We start from the raw sequence: 20457 nt of genomic DNA, 5'->3' as shown, positions 1-20457 counted from the left end.
TATTAATGCTACTAGCAGCAAAATATGAATTCTGATTGATCTATTGAATTTGATAATAATAATTTCGCATCTGATCTATTTTAGTAAATTCGTGTAAAGATATTCTGATCAATCTCTTCCAGTTCTATAGGTGCCGAAACTGAAGCATGATGTAAAACCCATCAATGTTGAAAAGATAGGAAATTAATAATGGTTTTTCTAAATATAATTTATCTTCTTTTATTACTTTTTTAATTTTGTTGTATTTATATATTTTTACAAAACTAAAATTAGAATATAAAATCAAAAGGTTAAGTTATAAAACGAAAAGCAAAACTATAAATAAAAGTATAATTTGTACAATTTGAATAAGTCGGAATTAATTTAATGAATGCGTGTTATATAAAATTTTAACATATATTACTATTTAATAACCAAATGTATAATATTTTAATATATTAATTCCTATTATATAACAGTTGTAGAGCACATTTTATTTGAAAAATTTCTGATGATGGCTTTTCTGGTTCGTTTATTAATTTAGTTCGATTTTAAACATCTGACCGCTTATGGATATTTGAAATAAAAATCAATAATTTGGGATATAAATATAATGGTCAATGTGATAGTTGGTTATTAAGTGCCTAGAAATAAAATAGAAGTCAAATTAAACCATAATATAAATTCTAATCCCCTTATTAAACTCTATTGATTATAAATTAACATAAAAGGAAAAAGTAACAAAAAATAAAATAGAAAAAGATTAAAAAATAAGAAATTTATATGGGAAAAATAAAAAAGTGAATAAATCCAATTGTTAAAACTCTTAAAGTATAAAAAATCTACAATTATCACGCGTTTTCATCTCAATTGCATAGTCTAAGACTTAAATAATAAAGGCAATAATTTTAATAGAACATTATTTTTGTTTGAATATTATCACACTTTGAATAATATATGAATATTTACAACATTTAAAAATATATCTAAGGCATCGTATTGTAGAGTTAAAAATTTAGATAACAAATGCCTAATCCCCGATTTTCATATTATGTCACCTACCTTTCATTACCTGTTTGTCATTTAATTAGAACATATGTTCAATTATTTTTCATACTCAGTTCTTATTAAACTTTTGTATATTTAAATATATACAAAAATTATAGTAAAATTAAAAATATTATATAAATAAAATACTTATTAATTCCTAACTGGCTAACAATTTTGAAATTTGATCAAAATAATTACAATAGATATAACTTTTTAGAAATCCATCCAAATCACAAAATAAATCACCTTTTTATTTCTATCTACTTTCATTAAAAAAATTTATCCATTATTATTAAATATTTTTGAATAATGTTAATGTACACTATTTATAGTTTGTTTTTTTATATCACTAGGAAAGGAAATTTTAATTTTTATATTGCGAAATTGATATTTAAATAATTTTACAATTTTAACTGAAGGGGGAGGGGGGAGAGGGATATAGGACAAAAGCTTCGTGTAATCACATCTGGTGACCCGATTTGGGTCATTCTCGATGAGGATTTTAGCTAAAATAATATTGTGCTAGCCTTAAGATTGGGCGAATAGAAGCCCGAACCTTTCTGCCATCTACGAACAAAATCAGCTGGCTCGCACAATATAGGGCTTTTTAACAACACTAATCAATCACTATACTAATTATGCCGAATACATGGATCATTAAGTTCGTATGGGTGTGTTCCTGATTCGACTTGGTACTAAACAGCCTTCTAAGTAAGATAAAAAAATAACATTTGCTCACCAAAACACTCAAAACAAACCAAAATTGGGTGTCCAAGTTTGAAAGACTGACTAGCCTAAAAGTATCAAAAAATAAATTTAACTAGCACATGGCCTACTTCACTTAAATAGTTTTAGCTCTTTTATAGATAGTGGGGGTTTAATTCATCGTTAACGTTATTATATACTTTTAAAATAAAGTCATAAACATCTATGTATAATCCCTTGAAAATTATATTTATTCCATCGAAATTTATCCATCTTTTTTTTCTGGTATTCCTATATCGGATTCAAAACAGTTACAATTTTTGTAATTTGTAACTATAAATCTAATTACTCATAAAAAAAAAATGAATTCATATTTTAATAAAAGTAATTGGTAATTGTTAAACATTTTCAAAAAATTGGAATAAATGTAATTAATAATCAATTTCGTTTTAATAAGTTATTATGTAATATATTGCTAGATAAACATGAAAGAAGACTAATTCAAAATTTTATAACGTTGACACTTTTTTTCCCTTCTTTCTATCTACAATTTTTATTGAATACTTTAACATAATAATTATATTATGGTATATATATGAATAATTAATTTACAGCTTTAAAATGCTAAATATAAATATTTAAAAAAAATATTCATGCATTTATAAATAAATATTGATGGCTTTTAAATTATTTAAATACATTTTTCTTTTGTTTCAAAATAAGATCATTATATAAAAATATTTTTATTTTTTTTTATATAAACAAGAATTTTTAAAAATAATAATCTAACAATTTATATCTAATTTTTAAAATAGAACTTAGTAAAAACACAATTTTCACTTTAGTATAATAACATAATAATTATAAAATCAAAACTTTAAAGATGCTAAATATAACGTATACAATAAAAAAAAATATACAAAGAATATATGTGATTTGACTTATTGGGGAAAATAAAAATTGCTACAAAACTAAGACTTGATCCTAAGGTTATTATACAAAAACATATGGACCCACAATGATATTCTAATGATATTATTATGTATAATGTATTTTAATATCTATTTAAATTGATTAATTTAAGAAATAAATAATTTATTTATTTTAAAATATGGAAGCTTGCTTATTATAATACACTTAAATAGGCTGTCGAAAATATTTAACTTTTTTTTTAAAAAAGAAAACCAATCTATATTAATAAAATATTTTCAAAAATTATTTATAAAAAGGAATGTAATAAATTTTGTTAATTTCGAGTTGTTTTGAAAACGGCTATAATTGATGTTAATTGCTCAAGTCTTTGAGATCTTGCAGGAACATTTCAGGCGTTATGATGTGGGTCGAACCTTGAAAAAGTTAAAAAAAAAGAGATACCATAAATAAACCATTTGTATGAGAGCACAAATATTTAGTTTGATCAATGGCTAAAACATATCTAAAAAACCTAGGATTTTGGCTGAAGAACTACGTGCTTCCCACGTAATAAACTAAGTAATTTTTTTTTGATAACTGTCGAATACGTGAAAAGTTATTTAAAATTTTAAAAGAAAGAGTTTACATGAACCTAAAATTTGTAAGGATCAATAATTGAAAGGTTTAAAATTGTGAGCAAATTAAATTGACAATCGTATGTGAAATCATTAATTGATGGTATGTAAATTTTAGTAGTATAAATAGATTAAAAATGTAATGAAAAGAAAAAAGTTTTATAATTTTTTTTACGTCATATATTACATTTTATAATTTTAAGTTTTAGTTTTATAACTGATTTTTTTTTTGATTAACTAATATTATATTTTAATAAATTAATCTGTCCTCTTAAATTCTTGTTCGTAATAACCATTACTTGTTCTAAACAATAACCTTATCCGAAGAAGTATGTCTCCCTTCCCTGCTAAAAGATTCTAATGGAGGTGGTGGGGGGATTGGGGGGGGGCTCTTATTAACTACGATTACTTTACTTTTAATCAGTATCCTATAATCTAAAACGTAAAATATAAAGAAACCTATGATGACTTCCCAATTTTTGTAGGACTGGGTAACTTCGTACGCTGATCGCATTTCGGAGAACGTGACTCCGCCCATTATGAATATGATGAGGCGCGGAACGGATTTGAAAGTGGCTATACCTTTCTCCTTGTGCCAATGCCCGTATCTGGCGCTTTTTGTGAGAGAGAGAGAGAAAGAAAGAAAAAAATTAAGAAAAAAGATAGGATCATGGAGAAATACCTAGTAGGAACGCTTCTGCCGTACGAAGTGGGATTTCTGATCCCGAAGTACGGGAACGTTTTCATGTCCAATTTATCTTCTATAGAATCCTGAATCATTTTTTTGAAATATATATTTAAATAAATATATAAAATTAAACTTCCATGATATCCTTAACGATAGGTGTCCATCTGGACATTTGATAGGTGTTTTCGTTTATTCGTTCCTTTCTTGGGTAAGTCCACATTTTTTTCTTGGTACCCTGGAAAACGAGAAAAAACGCATAGTTATACAAAATAAATCAAAATGTCAATTAAATCGATTATCCAACATATTTCACAAATTAGGGAGTTCTGCAAGTAGAAACAGTTCATTTTTATACATATTTATATTATATATTCTAACTCGACATGTTAAAAGATGAAAAATATTTTAGCGACCCGAACCCACCCCGGTCCAGATATGGTATCGCTAATTAAATTCAAAACTGTAATAGTGGGAACAAATTGAGCGTTTCCGTTTTGCCGTAACTATTAAATTTAAAAAAAAGGCGTAACGCGTCTATTGTTTAAATTGAGGTTGTATTTTTTTTTTATTTAATATCCGTCGATTCTAAATTTTAAATAAGTTTCTAAATAAAAAAAAATAGGATTTGTTTTTTGAAAAATTATATTATCGTCTGCCTTTTCTTATTTCTTTTAATTTTCTAAAATATTCCTTTTTTTAGGATGGATAAAAGTAAGTTATTTTATATTACATTTTTATATATTAATATCACAAAGCGAAGAATAAAAAGAAGTAATGAAAAAGAAAACCTTATTGCGTTTTTAAAGCCAAACGGTAACTTTACCAATTTGCGCTAGGACATTTTGAAATGTATTATTGGCGCTTGCAACGCGGCGTTTGAAATGCTCAATCTGTGCGCACCATAAAATATTTCTATACCCGACGGATACCCCAAGTGAAAAATATGGTCCCGGCCCCAAAATGAATCGCAATGTATAGCCGGGGGGTACAGGAGTGGGTTTTCGAGGATTTTGCAGACCTCCATTAAAAATACATAAATGAAATTTTTATCACGGGTAGTCATCTATTTATTCATTAGTGTTAGTTTCTTCCTTTCGATAGTAATGAAAAAATTAAACAATATGAACTGGCAGGGGGGGATGATAGGTTGATTTGACAGCCGTATATCAAAATCGACTTACATTTTGAATTATAGGAACGCCGAGCAGTTGCATGTTGACTATAAGGCTTTTCTCGCTAATGGGCACTTGGGCGTGTTGGATCAATTTGGCTAAGTTTTCTTCCGATATACCTTTTGTTGATTGGTTAATATATTTTACAGATGATGGGGGAGGAGGGTCTTTTAAAAAAAATTTCATGTCTTTTCCTTACTATCCCTTCTCTCCTGTTCTCAAGCATTTGCATGGTATAAATGATAAAAATATTCCTAAAAAAACCATAAATCATTGTTACTCTTTTTGCTACCATAAAATCCAAAAAAATACCTTTGCAAGGCTACAATGTTTAAAAATTAGATTTAGGACACTTGCATATCAATATACTATGGCTTTACGAATAATAATAAAAAAAATTTGGCAGAGGGTTAAAAGGGGGGTACTCTTATCAACGTCAATGAGGGTTGACTCATTCACTTTAAAAAAAATGGCAAGTCAATCAAGTTTATTTTAATTTTTTTTTCTAAAGAAGAAGATATATTTACCGTTTTTATTGATAATGTAGAGGGAGATTATTCGAATTTTGTCATTGACAGCCACGTTTTGGTCGAGCAAGATGGGCACTATGTTTTTCATGTGATCTTTAATTTTTTCGCCTTCGGCATCCGTTCCCATAGCTAAATCCTAAATTTTTTGTTGTTTATTTTCATTTTTTTTCAAAATTGGAACCCACATAAAAAAACACGTTTTCTTATAACTCCAAAGTCTGACTCAGTCTAAGTGAAATGACCACACCATTTTTGCCAAATGATATTTGGCAATAACTGTGAATTTTAAATTGTAATTGTTAGGATATTAACATATGTTTTATGTTAAGTGTTGAGCAGGCTAAATCAGGCCCATTTCGCTTATTTTGAGTCAGGCGACTTATCTGATTACAATCGGATGTAACTCATGCTCAGTCCGGACGATATTTTTTTTGGAATTTTGACGTAATAACTCTTAACATTGGTTGAGAATCGGAGTGTTGTATCTGAGCATTCACTTTTTTTTTAAAAAAAAGAAGAGATTGCTGTAATCATAAGATGATTTATTTCAAATTTGTATCAGTATGTCTACAATAATCACGTGTACCATAATCTTTGGTCACGTTATCAATAAAAAAATTAGTAAATCACATTACGAACCATTTTAAATATTATATTAACCTTAATCCATACAGGGACTTTTACTACGGGAAAAGTGATTAAAGGGGTTTAAGACGCTTAGATGGCCATTGAAATTGAAGAGGGCTAATTAGAATTTGGATATCACTGTTGGCAAATGAGGGTGCAGAACTCTAGAAATCCCTGCACCCATATCTCTCACACACGTTACATGTTTTAATTTTAAATAAATTTTATTTCGGGCGAAAGAGCTATTATTATATATCATAAAAGTAAATAAGCCAAAAATTTTAAATATATATATTATAGTTTTTTTTTTGAGGCCAACCTGGGTACCAGGAAATGACCATTTTCGCAAATTAGATGAAAATAGTTAAGATTATTATGTCTTCACAAAAAAAAAAATTAAAAATAATCAAACCTGCTCGACCCTGCAAAGCTTATCAGTTCTCCCTTGGTAAGTCCTCATGCAATCTTCGGCTAAATGAAGTTGCGTCGCGTATTTGGAGAGTTCCTTCTGGTACTGGGGCATACGTTTAAGCATGTGGGTAAGATCGCGGAGGGTGGCTTTGTCGCTAGAAGGCGCTAATGCGCCGGCATTGGCCCCGCCGGCGGAAGTGGACGATGAAGAGTTGGTGAGCCTCTTATTTTCGGCGAATTTTTTTAGTTGTTTGGTCACGGCCCTAGAGGAGGAATATGGAAAGGAAAAAAAAAGCGATCAATAAAACTACGGGGCGAATGCTATCTAGATCATGTTAAACTTTGGGCTAGTGTTGTTAAAATTATGATAGAAAAAAGCCAAAAATTGAACGCCGTCAAATTTTTTTTTTCATCCTTGTACTTAGTGTTATTGAACCCCTCTTATTTGAGTCGATTTTTAAAAACGGCTATTTTATCTAGAAAAATATTATTCCAGCCTGAAGATTTTTCTCATCTATGACAGAAAGGTTTGGAACAGCCTTAATCAGAATTTTTTTTGGCTAAAATATTGAGTTAGCCGTTTAAAATGAAAAAAAATGGGAAAGTAAGAAAGTTAGGAAATAATAAATGAAGACATTTTTTTTTGTTGTAGAATAAAAATAAAGGAATGAATGCTCACTGCGAAACTATGGCGATGTGCTGATGCCTCAGCTGGACCCATAGCTCATCGTTCTCGTCTAGAAGAACTTCTTTATCCTTAGGGCCCTCAGTCCCAGCCGTTTCGTACCTAAGCGTTTTTAAGGGGAAAAAAAATTAGAATTAAATCGATAGAAAACGCGTTCACGATTGCATTGATCGGATCTGACTTTAATAGGCTAAGTTTTCAGCCTATCCTCGTTAATATATATACATATACTATCACCTAAATTTTAACCTGCAACTAGCGAAAGGGCGCACTAATTATAATCAAGTTAGAAATGGACGAATTACGTCAAAGGGAGAAGAGAATCCTTTACGGTTAGGAGATAAAATAATAAATAAAAAAAATACAATTTTTGTGTTAAAAAAGAAAAATAGATAATAAAAATGAGAGGGGATTTGAGATAAGAGGGGATACGTGCTTAAACATAATCGCAAAAAGTTAGTTTCGTATTTATTATTGTATGAGTCGTTATTGGGATATGGAATCCCTGGAGGAGGGATATAGAATCTCTTAATTTATATCGTTTTTACTTGAGGGAGATTTTTTTAAAAGAGTCGTTATTGGGATATGGAATCCCTGGAGGGATTTAGCATCTCTTAATTTATATCGTTTTACTTGAGGGAGATTTGTTTTAAGGAAATTTTATTTGAACCGGAAATGTATTCCAGCAAATGAACTTTGTATATCCTACTGAATTGGCGATTCATTATTTAAAAGTGTCCGTCCATACATTGGAGTCAGCTGTAGCGTCATTTTGTGGCTTCAAACTTCGACCAATTGCCTTTACTTATCATCATATGAATGCAATGCACATTAAGGTCATTTAATCGGCATGCAAATCACAAAATGGCGCTTACAGTTGACTCCTATGTACGGACATTTTTATGCATTTAAAAAAATGAATAGCGCCAATCAAATCAAGTTAGTGATATATATATTAGAGGTCTGCAACCGTTTGGCTGGTTTGGCTACTTGTTCATTTATTTTAATGTATTTTTTTAATTTAAAAATAAATATGCAATATTATGAAATAAAACTATTCTTTTAAAATAAATCGAGGTCCGTGTTCTGCTCACTTAACCTAGAAAATATTAAACTCACCCGCCCACGCCCCGCCCAATACTTTATAAAAAAATTTCCCAACTAGGCGGCCATCCGCTCAATGTGGAAAATATTTTAAGAGACCCGACCATTGCAGACTTCTAGTAATATACCCTTCACTGATTGCAGCATGTATAGAATACCTATATCCTATAAATTTCTGATCAATTTTGGCAATAAACCTTTGCAAAATCTATTTAAAAAATAAAATTAATATTAAGAATACTTACAAAGTTCTAAGCAAAATTGTTAAAAATTCGACAATATAAATAATGCAAAATTGTTAGAAATTCGACAATAAAAATTAAGCAAAATTGTTAGAAATTAAACAATGTGTAAATTTCCCTTCAAATCAGGTTTCTAAATATTTAAAAATTGCCTTTGGGTACATCATATGATTTGAAATCGATAAATTCCAAATCCCAGGATGATATATATATAATAGGGGGAAAGAGAGAAAAAGCAAGCGTTTGTTTTTATCAATTTATTTTTTTATATATTATTACAATCCTCATGGAAAATACGTAAATTTTATAAAACATAAGACGATTTAAAAAATTATTAAACTGTCCATGTCCACTTACTTGTAAACGTCGTTCTTGATGTCGAGCAGGTCTTCCGCCATGGCCTGGAACGTGAGCTCGTGTAGCAAGGGGGAAATGGGATCGAACCCGCGGTCCAGGACAAGCAGAAGCGACCGGGCCTTGTCCGGACCCTCACCCATGCTAGGGTCGTCGGCTTTGTACGCGTCCAACTTTTGTTGCATTAGCTGCACCAGTTCTACGTTGCGATCTAGCCCGCTTAAAAAATGAAATAAATAAAATGTTTATTTATTTCATTTTTTTTTTCTTCTCCCTCTCCCGTTCCCTCCATTTATATATATAAAAAAACCTTCTATATCTGAGCATAGGGTATTCTCCTAGGGTCGAACACAAAGTAGCCAGCTGTTCGGCAACCCTTTCCAAATGGGCGAGTCGACCTGCGTTCCGATGAGTGTTGTAAAAATATTGAAAGGCCTCTCGACAATCCAAAGAATAAACCTAAAATAAAGGGTTAAGGATGAATGAATGTATTTTTTCCCCCGGTTAAATAGTGCCCTCCAATGTGACAGCTATTCATTTTAAATAATAGGAAAGGGTAATGGGTTCGGTCGGTCCAATAGGTCTTAGACTAAAACCGTGCTAATATTCTGGGGTCATCGCATTAATCCGTTTTTATGTCGGATCTTTTTTCCCTTCCGACCCTTCACTATTTTACGAAAAGGTTTAAAAGAAACTAAACAATTTAAAAAAAAAAAAATACTAATTAGAATAGTTAATTATTGATTAGGTTAAAATAAACATTCATTCATCTCGGTTATATTTTTTTTTTATTTTAAAAAAAATTCTAAACAATACCTGAGCTTCGTAAGGGAGGAAAGCTATATTGATCTCTTTGAGGGTTTTAATCATTTTGCCTATGCCCGATTTGCAGAGGGTATTGAAGAGTTCGTCTGGGCAGGCTTAAAAAATAATTGGTTAAATTAAATTGGGTTACATACATTTCATACATTCACTGGCGTAAAAAAAAGATGGCATGCTTCTTTTTTTTTAATACATGTAGCAAGGGGCAATCATATCAAGTCACATATTAAGCTAAACGAAAAAATAATTGACAAGTAATATAACTATGTCATGAACTCAATAAAGTGAGCATGCTCATCAAAGTAGGGTTGCTAAGAAGCCAGATTAGAATTGTAACCAAAATAATCTTATTGTAGTAAGTCAAAAGATTTTGTTCACAGCTGGCAGTAGTGTTGTGTAACGGCTCGTTTCGGATTTTTAAAAAACGGCTGACTCATTATTTCATCCAGAAAAATCTTACGAAAGCTCTGAAGATTTTGTTCGTAGAAGGAACGAAGATCTAGACGTATACCATCGAAATCTCTCGAGGTTTAGAGGCGATATTTTACCGGCTAAAATATTAAAGTTCTGAAGATTTTGTTGGTAGAAGGAACGAAGATCTAGACGTATACCATCGAAATCTCTCTAAGTTTAGGCGATATTTTACCGGCTAAAATATTAAAGTTCTGAAGATTTTGTTGGTAGAAGGAACGAAGATCTAGACGTATACCATCGAAATCTCTCTAAGTTTAGGCGATATTTTACCGGCTAAAATATTAAAGTTCTGAAGATTTTGTTGGTAGAAGGAACGAAGATCTAGACGTATACCATCGAAATCTCTCGAGGTTTAGGCGATATTTTACCTGCTAAAATATCAAAGTTATGAAGATTTTGTTGGTAGAAGGAATGAAGATCTAGACGTATACCATCGAAATCTCTCGAGGTTTAGGCGATATTTTACCGGCTAAAATATCAAAGTTCTGAAGATTTTGTTGGTAGAAGGAACGAAGATCTAGACGTATACCATTGAAATCTCTCGAGGTTTAGGCGATATTTTAGCGGCTAAAATATCAAAGTTCTGAAGATTTTGTTGGTAGAAGGAACGAAGATCTAGACGTATACCATCGAAATCTCTCGAGGTTTAGGCGATATTTTAGCGGCTAAAATATTGAAGTCAGCCGTATTTTAAAAATCGGCTCAAAACGAGCCGCGTTTAACAAGCCATAGGCTGGCAGCAATGCTTGGACATCTATTTGCCTCGCTAAAATCTTAATAGGGCTGTTCGGGAAAATTGAACCAAAGCGGGCTTTAAAAAAAATAATATCTCTTTACACTCCTCCCAAAAAATATATATATTATATAACCTTCTATAAAATAGACATGCTGGGCTTTGTACATTTTACGTTTTTTATTTTCTTGCATCAATATACGAATATTCTTTAGTTTTTTTTTTTTTTCAAATATAAAAAAAAAACAAAGGAAAAAAAAAAATTAAATTAAATCCGCATTTAATAAATAAAAAACAGGGTAAAACCGGGGAAAAAAACGTTTTTTTCGTCATCTTTTCGTACAAAAGTATAATGCAATATTATGAAGGGGAAAAGAAGATAAAATTCTGATGGAATCTACAATTCACTGACCATATTTGACCTTTCGGCTTAGAATGAGCCTGCTAAATTTAGGTGCCCACGCTCATGTTTTCGTTATAAATGCGGATTCAAATCTGACTCTATTACAGTTTTGGAGAGTATTAGCAGCAGGTTTCCGGAAATAATTGAGTACCGATATGAATATAATTAATCACAAAGTTATAAACCCACCCCCCCCCTTTATCGTTTTAGTATATTAATTTAGAATATCTAGTCTATCTATTAAGCAAATATCAGATTCTAAATAATAAGCATGCTACCAAAAAAAAAAATGACATGTCATGCACTTTATATATTTTTGATTTTCTAGTATCGCGCGGTAAATTTTTCTTACAAAGGAGGTTAATAACGAAATATTACAATATATCACCCTTTGGACAATCCTATCTCTATGAGATTAGGGTTCTTGGGATTCCAATGAGATGAATAAGCCTCTGCCTACGTCTTTTGGCGACTAATGGAGGTCTAGAAGGTTCCCTGTGGTCTGGGTCTAGAATAGGATCACCGTCTCCTCGACCGGGGTACCACCTAAAAGGGGGGGGGGGGGTGATGTCAGGAAGGGAATCCGAATTGTAAAAACCTTGCTAAAAAAATTTCCTAGCGATTAAATCGGAGGGAAAACGTGGCCAACCTGGAAATCGCTATTAAACGGAGAAGAAGAGGAAGATGAATTAGTTGAATAACAGCGCATTATTTAATCAAAAAAAAGTAAAAAAAAAATTCAAAAAGTTTCACAGCTTTCGCGGGTAGAAAGGAAAGAAAGCGAATGATTTTATGTAAATAAAATTTATGAAGATTCTAATTTGCATTTTGGATGGGTGGGGGGGGGGTTAGAATGTTGAAAAAAACTCAAAAGAAAAAACCGAACTCTAGATTGTTATATTTCTTCAAATTCCACCATTTAATTTGGAAATCGTTAGGGTTTGTTAGCGTTTTTGCGAAAAAAAAATAATATTTTTTTGGTTGTCGAATAGAATTCAATTTTTTTTTTTTTAAAAAAAAACGATACAATACAGAACACCTTAAACGGGTAAGGCAGGCACATTCGTAAAATAAACAAAAAAAAAAAAATCATGCTAAAAAAAATTTTGCGTAAATAAAAAAAAAAAAAAACCTTCAGTAAAATAAACATGGGCGCCTTTGTACATGTAATGAAGTGGATTATCGAAATCCCTGATGAGAACGGAAACAGACTATAAATATAGTATGACGTGTATAAAAAAAAATAAGAATAAGAATACATAAAAAATGGCAGTTTTTTCAATTGCCATTTTATTTTAGATTTTAAAAGAGATTAATCCGCCTTACCCTGAATTCCCAGTTAGCGCGAATTCGCGGCGAAGTATATAAAAATTACCGCCAACCGCAAATGCGGGGTTAGGTCAAGGCTATGAATTTGTTTTTATTAGCCGCTATACCACGAAAGTAAAATAAACCTTTCAATCATTCTTCCGAATTAATATAGTATATTTTATATTTTTAATAAATAATTTCGCACAAAAACCAGCCCATCCAATATTTAAAAAAAAATTTAACACGCCCGCCCCGCTCAATTCCTTACCCGCCCGCCCGTCCGCCCATTGGTCTAAAATTTTTTACCCGCCCGCTCATTATTTATAAAAAAAATTTTAACCCAAGCCCGCTTGTAAAATTTAATTATGGTCATTCTTTCATTTTTTTTAAAGCATCTAATAAAAATATTTCAGCATTGCAACCTCTGCAAAAAGTTTATAATTTAGGAAATTAATATAAAGTATAAAAAATAATCAAATGTAAATTATGGACAACTTATTTGATCAAATTGAATATTCATTCATGAAAAAAAATATAAATGTAAAAATTAATATTGAATGTAATTATAAATGCAAAAATAATAATGAATCGACATTTTCTGGATTCAATCAAACACGTTCTTCTTTGTTCTAAAAATCTTCCAGAAATGCTAAATCGGCTTTCGGAAGAAGCACTAATTGCAAGAATTGCCAATATTTTTCTTGCTAATCTTGATAGCTTTGGCAAATCTCTTTCTTGTCATTTCCACCAAAGTAGGATATCCTCTTCCTCAAGTGAGACCTTTAAATAAAAGTGAAAGCAAACCCAAAAAAAGGAAATTTTAAGAGAAAAGTTTTATTACATTCCCATAAAAGGAAATTTTTAATAGACAAAAATGTTTATTTATTCTAAGAAAAATGTTTTATCGTTGTGTTTATTACATAATATAGTTAGGTAAATGTTCTTCACTTAAAAAAAAACGATTGGTACAATAAAAAAAAAGAAATATTGTTATAGATCATTTAAACAATTATTTTGTTTTAGTTTGTTTTTGAACAAAAATTTGAAATTTCCTTAACCCGCCCGCCCGCCATTCTCGAAAAATTTTTTACCCGTCCATCCGCCCACCCACATAGATGGGTGAGTGTGGGCGGGCGGAAACCCCGCCCAAAGCAGACCTCTAATAGATACTACCAAGTTTTCTAAATACCGACCAAATTAGAATGCGAATAAGACCCTCCTCACGGAATCACGTGGTCGAGTTCTACCTCCTATACGTCATCCCCCAAGGAGGGAACCACCAAGTTAAATTAAGAAAAAAAACATGATCTTTGCTGGTATTCGAACCCAGAACTTCAGATTGGTAAGCGACGCTCTTGCCGACTAGACCACAGACGGTTTTCCAAAAATCACGATTTTTCAAATATATATATTATAAATAAATTTGGCAGCACTTATTCAAATGAAAAATAAACACACCTATTAGATATATATATTTTATATGTATTCAATAAGTTTAAAGAAAGAAAGAAAGAAAGAAAGAAAGAAAGAAAGAAAGAAAGAAAGAAAGAAAGAAAGAAAGAAAGAAAGAAAGAAAGAAAGAAAGAAAGAAAGAAAGAAAGAAAGAAAGAAAGAAAGAAGAGATGATCTATTTTATAGTAAATTATAAAGATATATAGTTATAACGGGCAGGTCTATAACCCCCAGGTTTGAATAAACATTCTTTAATATTCTCAATTCAAATGTTTATTTAATTTATATTTATCCCAACTTAAGCATAATAATTTATCGAAAATTGATCACTCAAAAAATCGTTTTAAGATTAAAACTACAAATATCTTTTTAAATATGATTTAAATTAATTTTTTTAAAAGTTCAATAAGTAAAAATTATTTGGCCCTTTTTCCTATGCTTTAAAAAAAAATTTAAAATTTTTTTAATCAATTTAAATTTGATTTTATATTTCTTATTTTAACACTAACAAACAAATACTCAAATGTATAAAATAACATAGATTAATCATTAAAATATTTAAAATGAAAAAATTGTTTCTCCAGCTTTTTCTGGTCTAAGCCTTCTTTCTGATTTTGGCATTGTACTAGGAGGCCAAAAGAGTAATCAATTTTTTTTCTACAGAGGCTTAAAGAAGTCTATCACAACAAAGAGGTTCTGATTGCAGATTAGGAATATGTATCATCAGCTGAGCCAACTTAAGTGAGCCGGTCGCGGCTAAGTCGACTCTGCTTAGCTATTTAAACAACCCTTTATCGCCAACAAAAATTCCTATTTTAGGATGGAGAAATCATTGGCAGCACGCTAAATGATAAAAGCGTACGTATAAGTCAAAATATGTTCAGCTGGCTGTTTAGCAATGAGTGAAATCGTGAACACACTAAGATTGGTATAAAAAATTTTATTCCATAAAATCCTTAAATATAAAGCCTTTTAAAATTATATAAAATCGAAAATTTTCGAGTAATTTTTACAGGGTAGAACGTTAAAAAGGGGAATATTTTAAAAAGGGATAAATTAATCATTTAAAATTAGCTTAATAATATGCCTATAACTAGTGTTGTTAAACGGTTCATTTTGTGCCGATTTTTAAAAAAAAGGCTAACTCAATATTTTAGCCGGAAAAATATTATGCAAGCCTTAAGATGATTTTGCACGTAGGTGGCACAGAGGTTTGAACATCTATCAACGAAATCTAGAAGATCAGACAGTATTTTTCCGGCTAAAATATCGAGTTAGCCGTTTTTAAAAATGGGCTCAAATCGATCCGTTTAACAAAACTACCTATAAAAGTCATCTTCTTATTTTTTTTTAGTAACATAGCCTCCCAAAATCGGCGTGAAAATTGTGCGTTTTTTTTTAATCGCTTCAAATCAATGTCATTCCAAAATAGTATATGATCCTAATATAGGAGAAAACTTTGAGAATGCATCTTTAAGGCTATCTTTTTTTTAAAAAAAAAATTTCCTTTGTTGCCCTAATATATAAAAAACTTTGGTAAAAACGATAATGTATTTTAAGATGCCAACCGTACAGAAAAAAAAACAAATAAAAAAACAGCTTTGGGGAAATGTTTTTTATTTTTTGAAATAAAAAGGTACAATTTTTGGGAGGCAATAATAATCTCATAATTGGCAAAAGTCGGAATGCCCTGTTCATTGCTGCGGCGGACAATTTAAATAAGAAAGGACATTTTCAGTTGCGCGATCTTCGAAACCAAATATGATAGTAAGCCATCACTTTTTAGAAAATTTATAATAATGAATTTAAGAGTGGCATCATCAAAGCCCAAATTAATAACGAATGAAATGACGAAGGTGGGGGTGTCACGGCGGGTTTATGAAAGGAAAAAAATAGTTTGTTTTACAATGTACGGCCCGGCCCGGTTTATTCTTTAAAAAATCTTTGTCGGTCCGACACGGGTTTTATATTTTCAGGCCCGCCTGGCCCCTGTACCCGGTCCGGGCCTTCAGGTCTCTATGGTCCGGGCCTTCAGGTCTCTATGGTCCGGGCCTTCAGGTCTCTATATAAAAAAAAGGATTATAATTATAAAATCATGAATAAATAAATAAATAGTCGATCAAGATGTAAACCTTCTCAGTCGGGGTTATGAGGTATATAGCTTCTAGCATTGGTAACGGTTCCCTTTGCTTATCTATACTTTCAACAACTATTTTTATATTTTTTTTTAAAAAAAGGGTATTATAAATTAAAGCGTACAATGAAAATATGTTCAAGTGATTTAAGAAAAATTAGGGTGTACCATGTCAAAGACCAATGATTTTTTTTTGTTCTAAACAAAAAAATTAGTGATTGGTTACGCGTTGGACGAATCAAATATCAATTTTTAAAGCTTTCTAGCTTCATAATAAGTCGGGAGTTATGGGCTTTCAAAGTCGAATAAGGATGCGATCTCGATTTTTAATAAATATCAAATTACTTGATATTCTTTAAGATTATGTCCAAAATCTCTCTCTTTTTTTAAAAAAGTTTCAAAACTTTGGCAAATTTTAAAAATTTTAACGAAATCGTATACGTTAAATTTTTGATAATTTATATTATTTTCTACAATTAAGTTTTAGGAAACGTTTTTTTTAAATTTTTTATATTTAAAATAGCTTATTTATTTATATTTTTATTAAATTAAAGTTTAGAAAAGTTTGTGAAATTAATTTTTTTTTGATATTCTGGACGAAAATGAGTTAATCTATAAACCATATATTTGACACTGAACTCATCAGTTATTTATTGGGATAAAAAGGACAAATATAGAAGATTACCTGTTAAGAAAATAATGATTGTAACATAATTTTTTTTGTTTTACAAAAATATAAAAAATAGACATTTTATATTATAAAACTAACCCTATAATCATTTAATTAAAATACCCGTTTTTATTATCCCAATTCAATTATAATAAACACCTATATTTAAAAATTTCCTGAAGCTATCTATACTACTATGTTACATCCCCGATATATGTTTTACAGCCATGACTATTCATCATTCGGAAACTCTTGGGCCTAACAACCAGACCGAACAGGTCTTAAGATATCTACCTCAGCAGGTGTCCGCTAATATTTAACCGTATTATTATTGTATACACTGAATCATAAATCGGAAAAAAATATTTTTAAAAAAAGATGGTATTGATTATTAATTTTTTATTCCAAAAATTTTTTGAAATTCTCATTTATAATTTCTCTTAATTATATGTATTTCGAAATATATCGATAATAAACATCTATGGAGAGTGAAAGAAAGAAAGAAAGAAATAAGTGTCTCACACATTTTTATTTTTACCGGAAATACATCTTTATTGGAGAATTTTTAAGGGCTACATATTGTTATATAATTTATAAATTTCGACTAATTTCTGATTATCGAGATCGAGATGGCACATCTGTATTAGACTTTGAGAGCCCACAAATTCCAGATCCATTTTAGTTGGAGCTTTCAAACTTTGATAACTATTTAAGTTTAACTTTATATAAACCATCATAAGAAAAGTTTTTACGATGGTCAAAAATCTCATGTTTTTATTTGATTTGTCACTGGCATGACCAATAAGGTGCTCTACATGATATTTATTTATTTATTGCTAATGTTCTCGATTAAGTTTTTATGATGGACTTGCCTATTCAAAAACTAATATAAATCGAATGAATTATACGTTTTCGATTTATGATTAGAGTTTGGGGGGAGGGAGCATGCTGGATAGATTAGTTTACGGCAATTCTAATAAATTTCCCTGAAGTAAAAAGAAAATCCCCAGGTATCTTAAAGACAGCAGAGGTATCCTCCTGAATTAGGGGGTGTACAAGATGTTTAGGTATAATCATGTTAAACAGACTAAAGCCAATAGCTGAAACAAACTATGTAGGTTCACTGGCCTCGTTAATGAGGGTCCTAATGCGCTCGAAGCCATTATGGCACTTAAAAAATTGAATTGTGAGAGTCGCGATATGAAAAAGCCAGTTATTCATTGTTTGACTACAAGAGGGCATTTGATTCTATTTTACGTACAAGTTTTTTGAGAAGCACTGGAGAAGATAAGGACACCAGTTCAAATTTCCAAAGATCCCGATAATAAATAGGTGGGCTGGAAAAAGGGTAGTGTCACCATTGCTATTCAACTTCGTTACTAATTATACTATAAAATATGTAAAAATCACGTGTTCGGTGTAATTGGTGGTGGGTGACATAAATATTTTTGCTTTTATCGGACGACTCATGTCCAATGGGGACACCCATGCCCGCACTTCGATACCTAGTTAATAAAATGGTCAATAAATCAAGCGTCGTTCATGGCTTGAAAATTAATAACGAGAAAAACAAAGGTGTTGCTCTGCCTTTTATGCCACCTCGTGATAATTTATGGATAAAGGATAAAGTATCGAGGAGGTTGCATGCACAAAATACTTGGGAGTTATTCTTGAAAGGAAAGGACAAACTAAACAAGATCTGGTGTGTAAATTAAATAAGGCTGGATTTAGGTACCGATCATTTATGAAAATATGGTCCTCAGATCAATTTATTTATTCCAGTAAAGTCTCAGCTTTTTAAAATTATATTCTTTCCTCATAAATTATGGCAATGAGATAAGTGGATCATGGCTACGTCCCATTATAAAAGATGCAATAGTTTATTAAAAAAATGCCAGAGGTATATGAACCTTTTTTTAACTGCCTCCCATTGTGCAAGTTAATAGAATATAGAAAAATAGTTAATGGGTGATGTACTTAGCTCTAAATAACAATCTATTAAGCACTAGATATAGTATAACATAGAAGAGACATCCATAAAACCTTTCATGCCATATAAAAAAAGTTGGTTTGGCTATGTTCAATAATCAATAATTTTATAAGTACTATAGTTGAGTAATGGCTAAATGTTGGCTAATTCAGCTCAATCCCTAGGCACTAGCTAGAAATTTGTTAACATTAAATTTGCATTAGTTTCTACAAGATTTGAGCTGTTATCTTTTTAAGAAAAAAAACCAGGGCCAGAGTTTCAGCTAAAAACTAAGTTTACAGCTAAAAAAAATTGGCTTTAATGGCTAAATGTATAATAATTACCCAACTATAATAAATACTTAAGGCCATCCAATTGGAGTTTTTTTTAAAATAAACAAAATTAATAACACTATTTAGAAATATTCTAATAAGTTACTAATTCTCACTTATTAAAAATTATAAATATTAGAATGTATGCGAATAAAAAGTTATTTGTTTAGTTGGGAATAGTGGAGAGGGGCAGATTCTAAATTAATTGCTTTAAAATTTTAATCTGTATAATAAAAATAATTATTAGACCACCAAAAAAAAGTTACAATTCAGATATGAATTTAATTTATTATTAACCTGTGATTCCTTCTTCAGATATATCTTGCATTTTGCAACAAGAAGAAAGTATTCTCATACTTAGATGATCAACTACTAATACTTTCCATTCACCTTTTTTATGTTGGGCACTAATGACATCATTCATAATTTCTAAAACAAAATTTATATCATATAACTTTAAAAATAAATGGGTTGATTAATTTAAGATTGTTGAATTAGGTATAGGTTTGATTATAAAGATTAATTTGACATTAAGATGACTAGCTTAATATTAATAACTATATAATACAAATTTAATATTTAAATTAAAAAGAGAATATTAATATTATCTACTTAGTCCTACTATGTTTTTAAGTGACATAATGAACTACGGAATATCGATTGAAAAAATTAAAAAAAGGAATGTATGCTAAATATAGTATCTCAGTCATATGACTAAGTTACAATAAAAATTTTTGCTTGTAATACTCGATAATAACTCACAAAGAGAAAAAAACCATAATAAACAATTAAATAACAAATCTATATAATATAACAAAGCCAAATTTAAGATATTCAGATAGGCTCTTACGATTTCTTAAACTGGATCTTGGTATTTAATTTTCTTATGATGTTGACTTAACAAACTGCAACACATATAATCACATATTAAGGTCACTGAGTCAAATTTATTTCAAAAAATAAATATTGTTTCAATTTCACCTTATATAGGATAGTGGATAGAGTTTTGGTTATGTTTTATAATGGAGTTATGAACATTTATTTAAACCATATTATTTTAATT

General features: G+C 30.3%; 1 protein-coding gene across 4 annotated transcripts; it reads right to left on the bottom strand.

Moving 5' to 3' along the window:
- Positions 1-2554: 2554 nt before the first annotated feature.
- On the bottom strand, positions 2555-20065 carry LOC135925138 (syntaxin-binding protein 1-like). Of its 4 annotated transcripts, none has more exons than XM_065460336.1 (15): positions 20007-20065; positions 19692-19823; positions 16422-16498; positions 12659-12737; positions 9911-10014; positions 9405-9553; positions 9098-9313; positions 7389-7496; positions 6711-6972; positions 5669-5807; positions 5151-5260; positions 4103-4204; positions 3964-4052; positions 3741-3895; positions 2778-3080 (listed from the first exon to the last, which is right to left on the bottom strand). In XM_065460336.1, exons 1-15 carry the CDS (start codon positions 20032-20034, stop codon positions 3019-3021), a joined length of 1812 nt encoding a protein of 603 aa, XP_065316408.1. In that variant the 5' UTR covers positions 20035-20065; the 3' UTR covers positions 2778-3018. The 4 variants fall into 4 exon arrangements, with proteins under 4 accessions (XP_065316411.1, XP_065316408.1, XP_065316410.1 ...); XM_065460338.1 differs by having other exon boundaries at positions 2780-3080; positions 20017-20034; XM_065460337.1 differs by lacking the exon at positions 12659-12737 and adding an exon at positions 11260-11332 and having other exon boundaries at positions 2781-3080.
- Between the last annotated feature and the right edge of the window lie 392 nt (positions 20066-20457).

This window comes from Gordionus sp. m RMFG-2023, chromosome 2 (genome assembly GCF_954871325.1).
Source record: "Gordionus sp. m RMFG-2023 chromosome 2, tfGorSpeb1-WG-v2, whole genome shotgun sequence".
Taxonomy (NCBI): domain Eukaryota; kingdom Metazoa; phylum Nematomorpha; class Gordioida; order Chordodea; family Parachordodidae; genus Gordionus; species Gordionus sp. m RMFG-2023.
The sequence above is the reverse complement of the archived record's forward strand: the minus strand, read 5'-3'. Positions and strand labels throughout refer to the sequence as shown.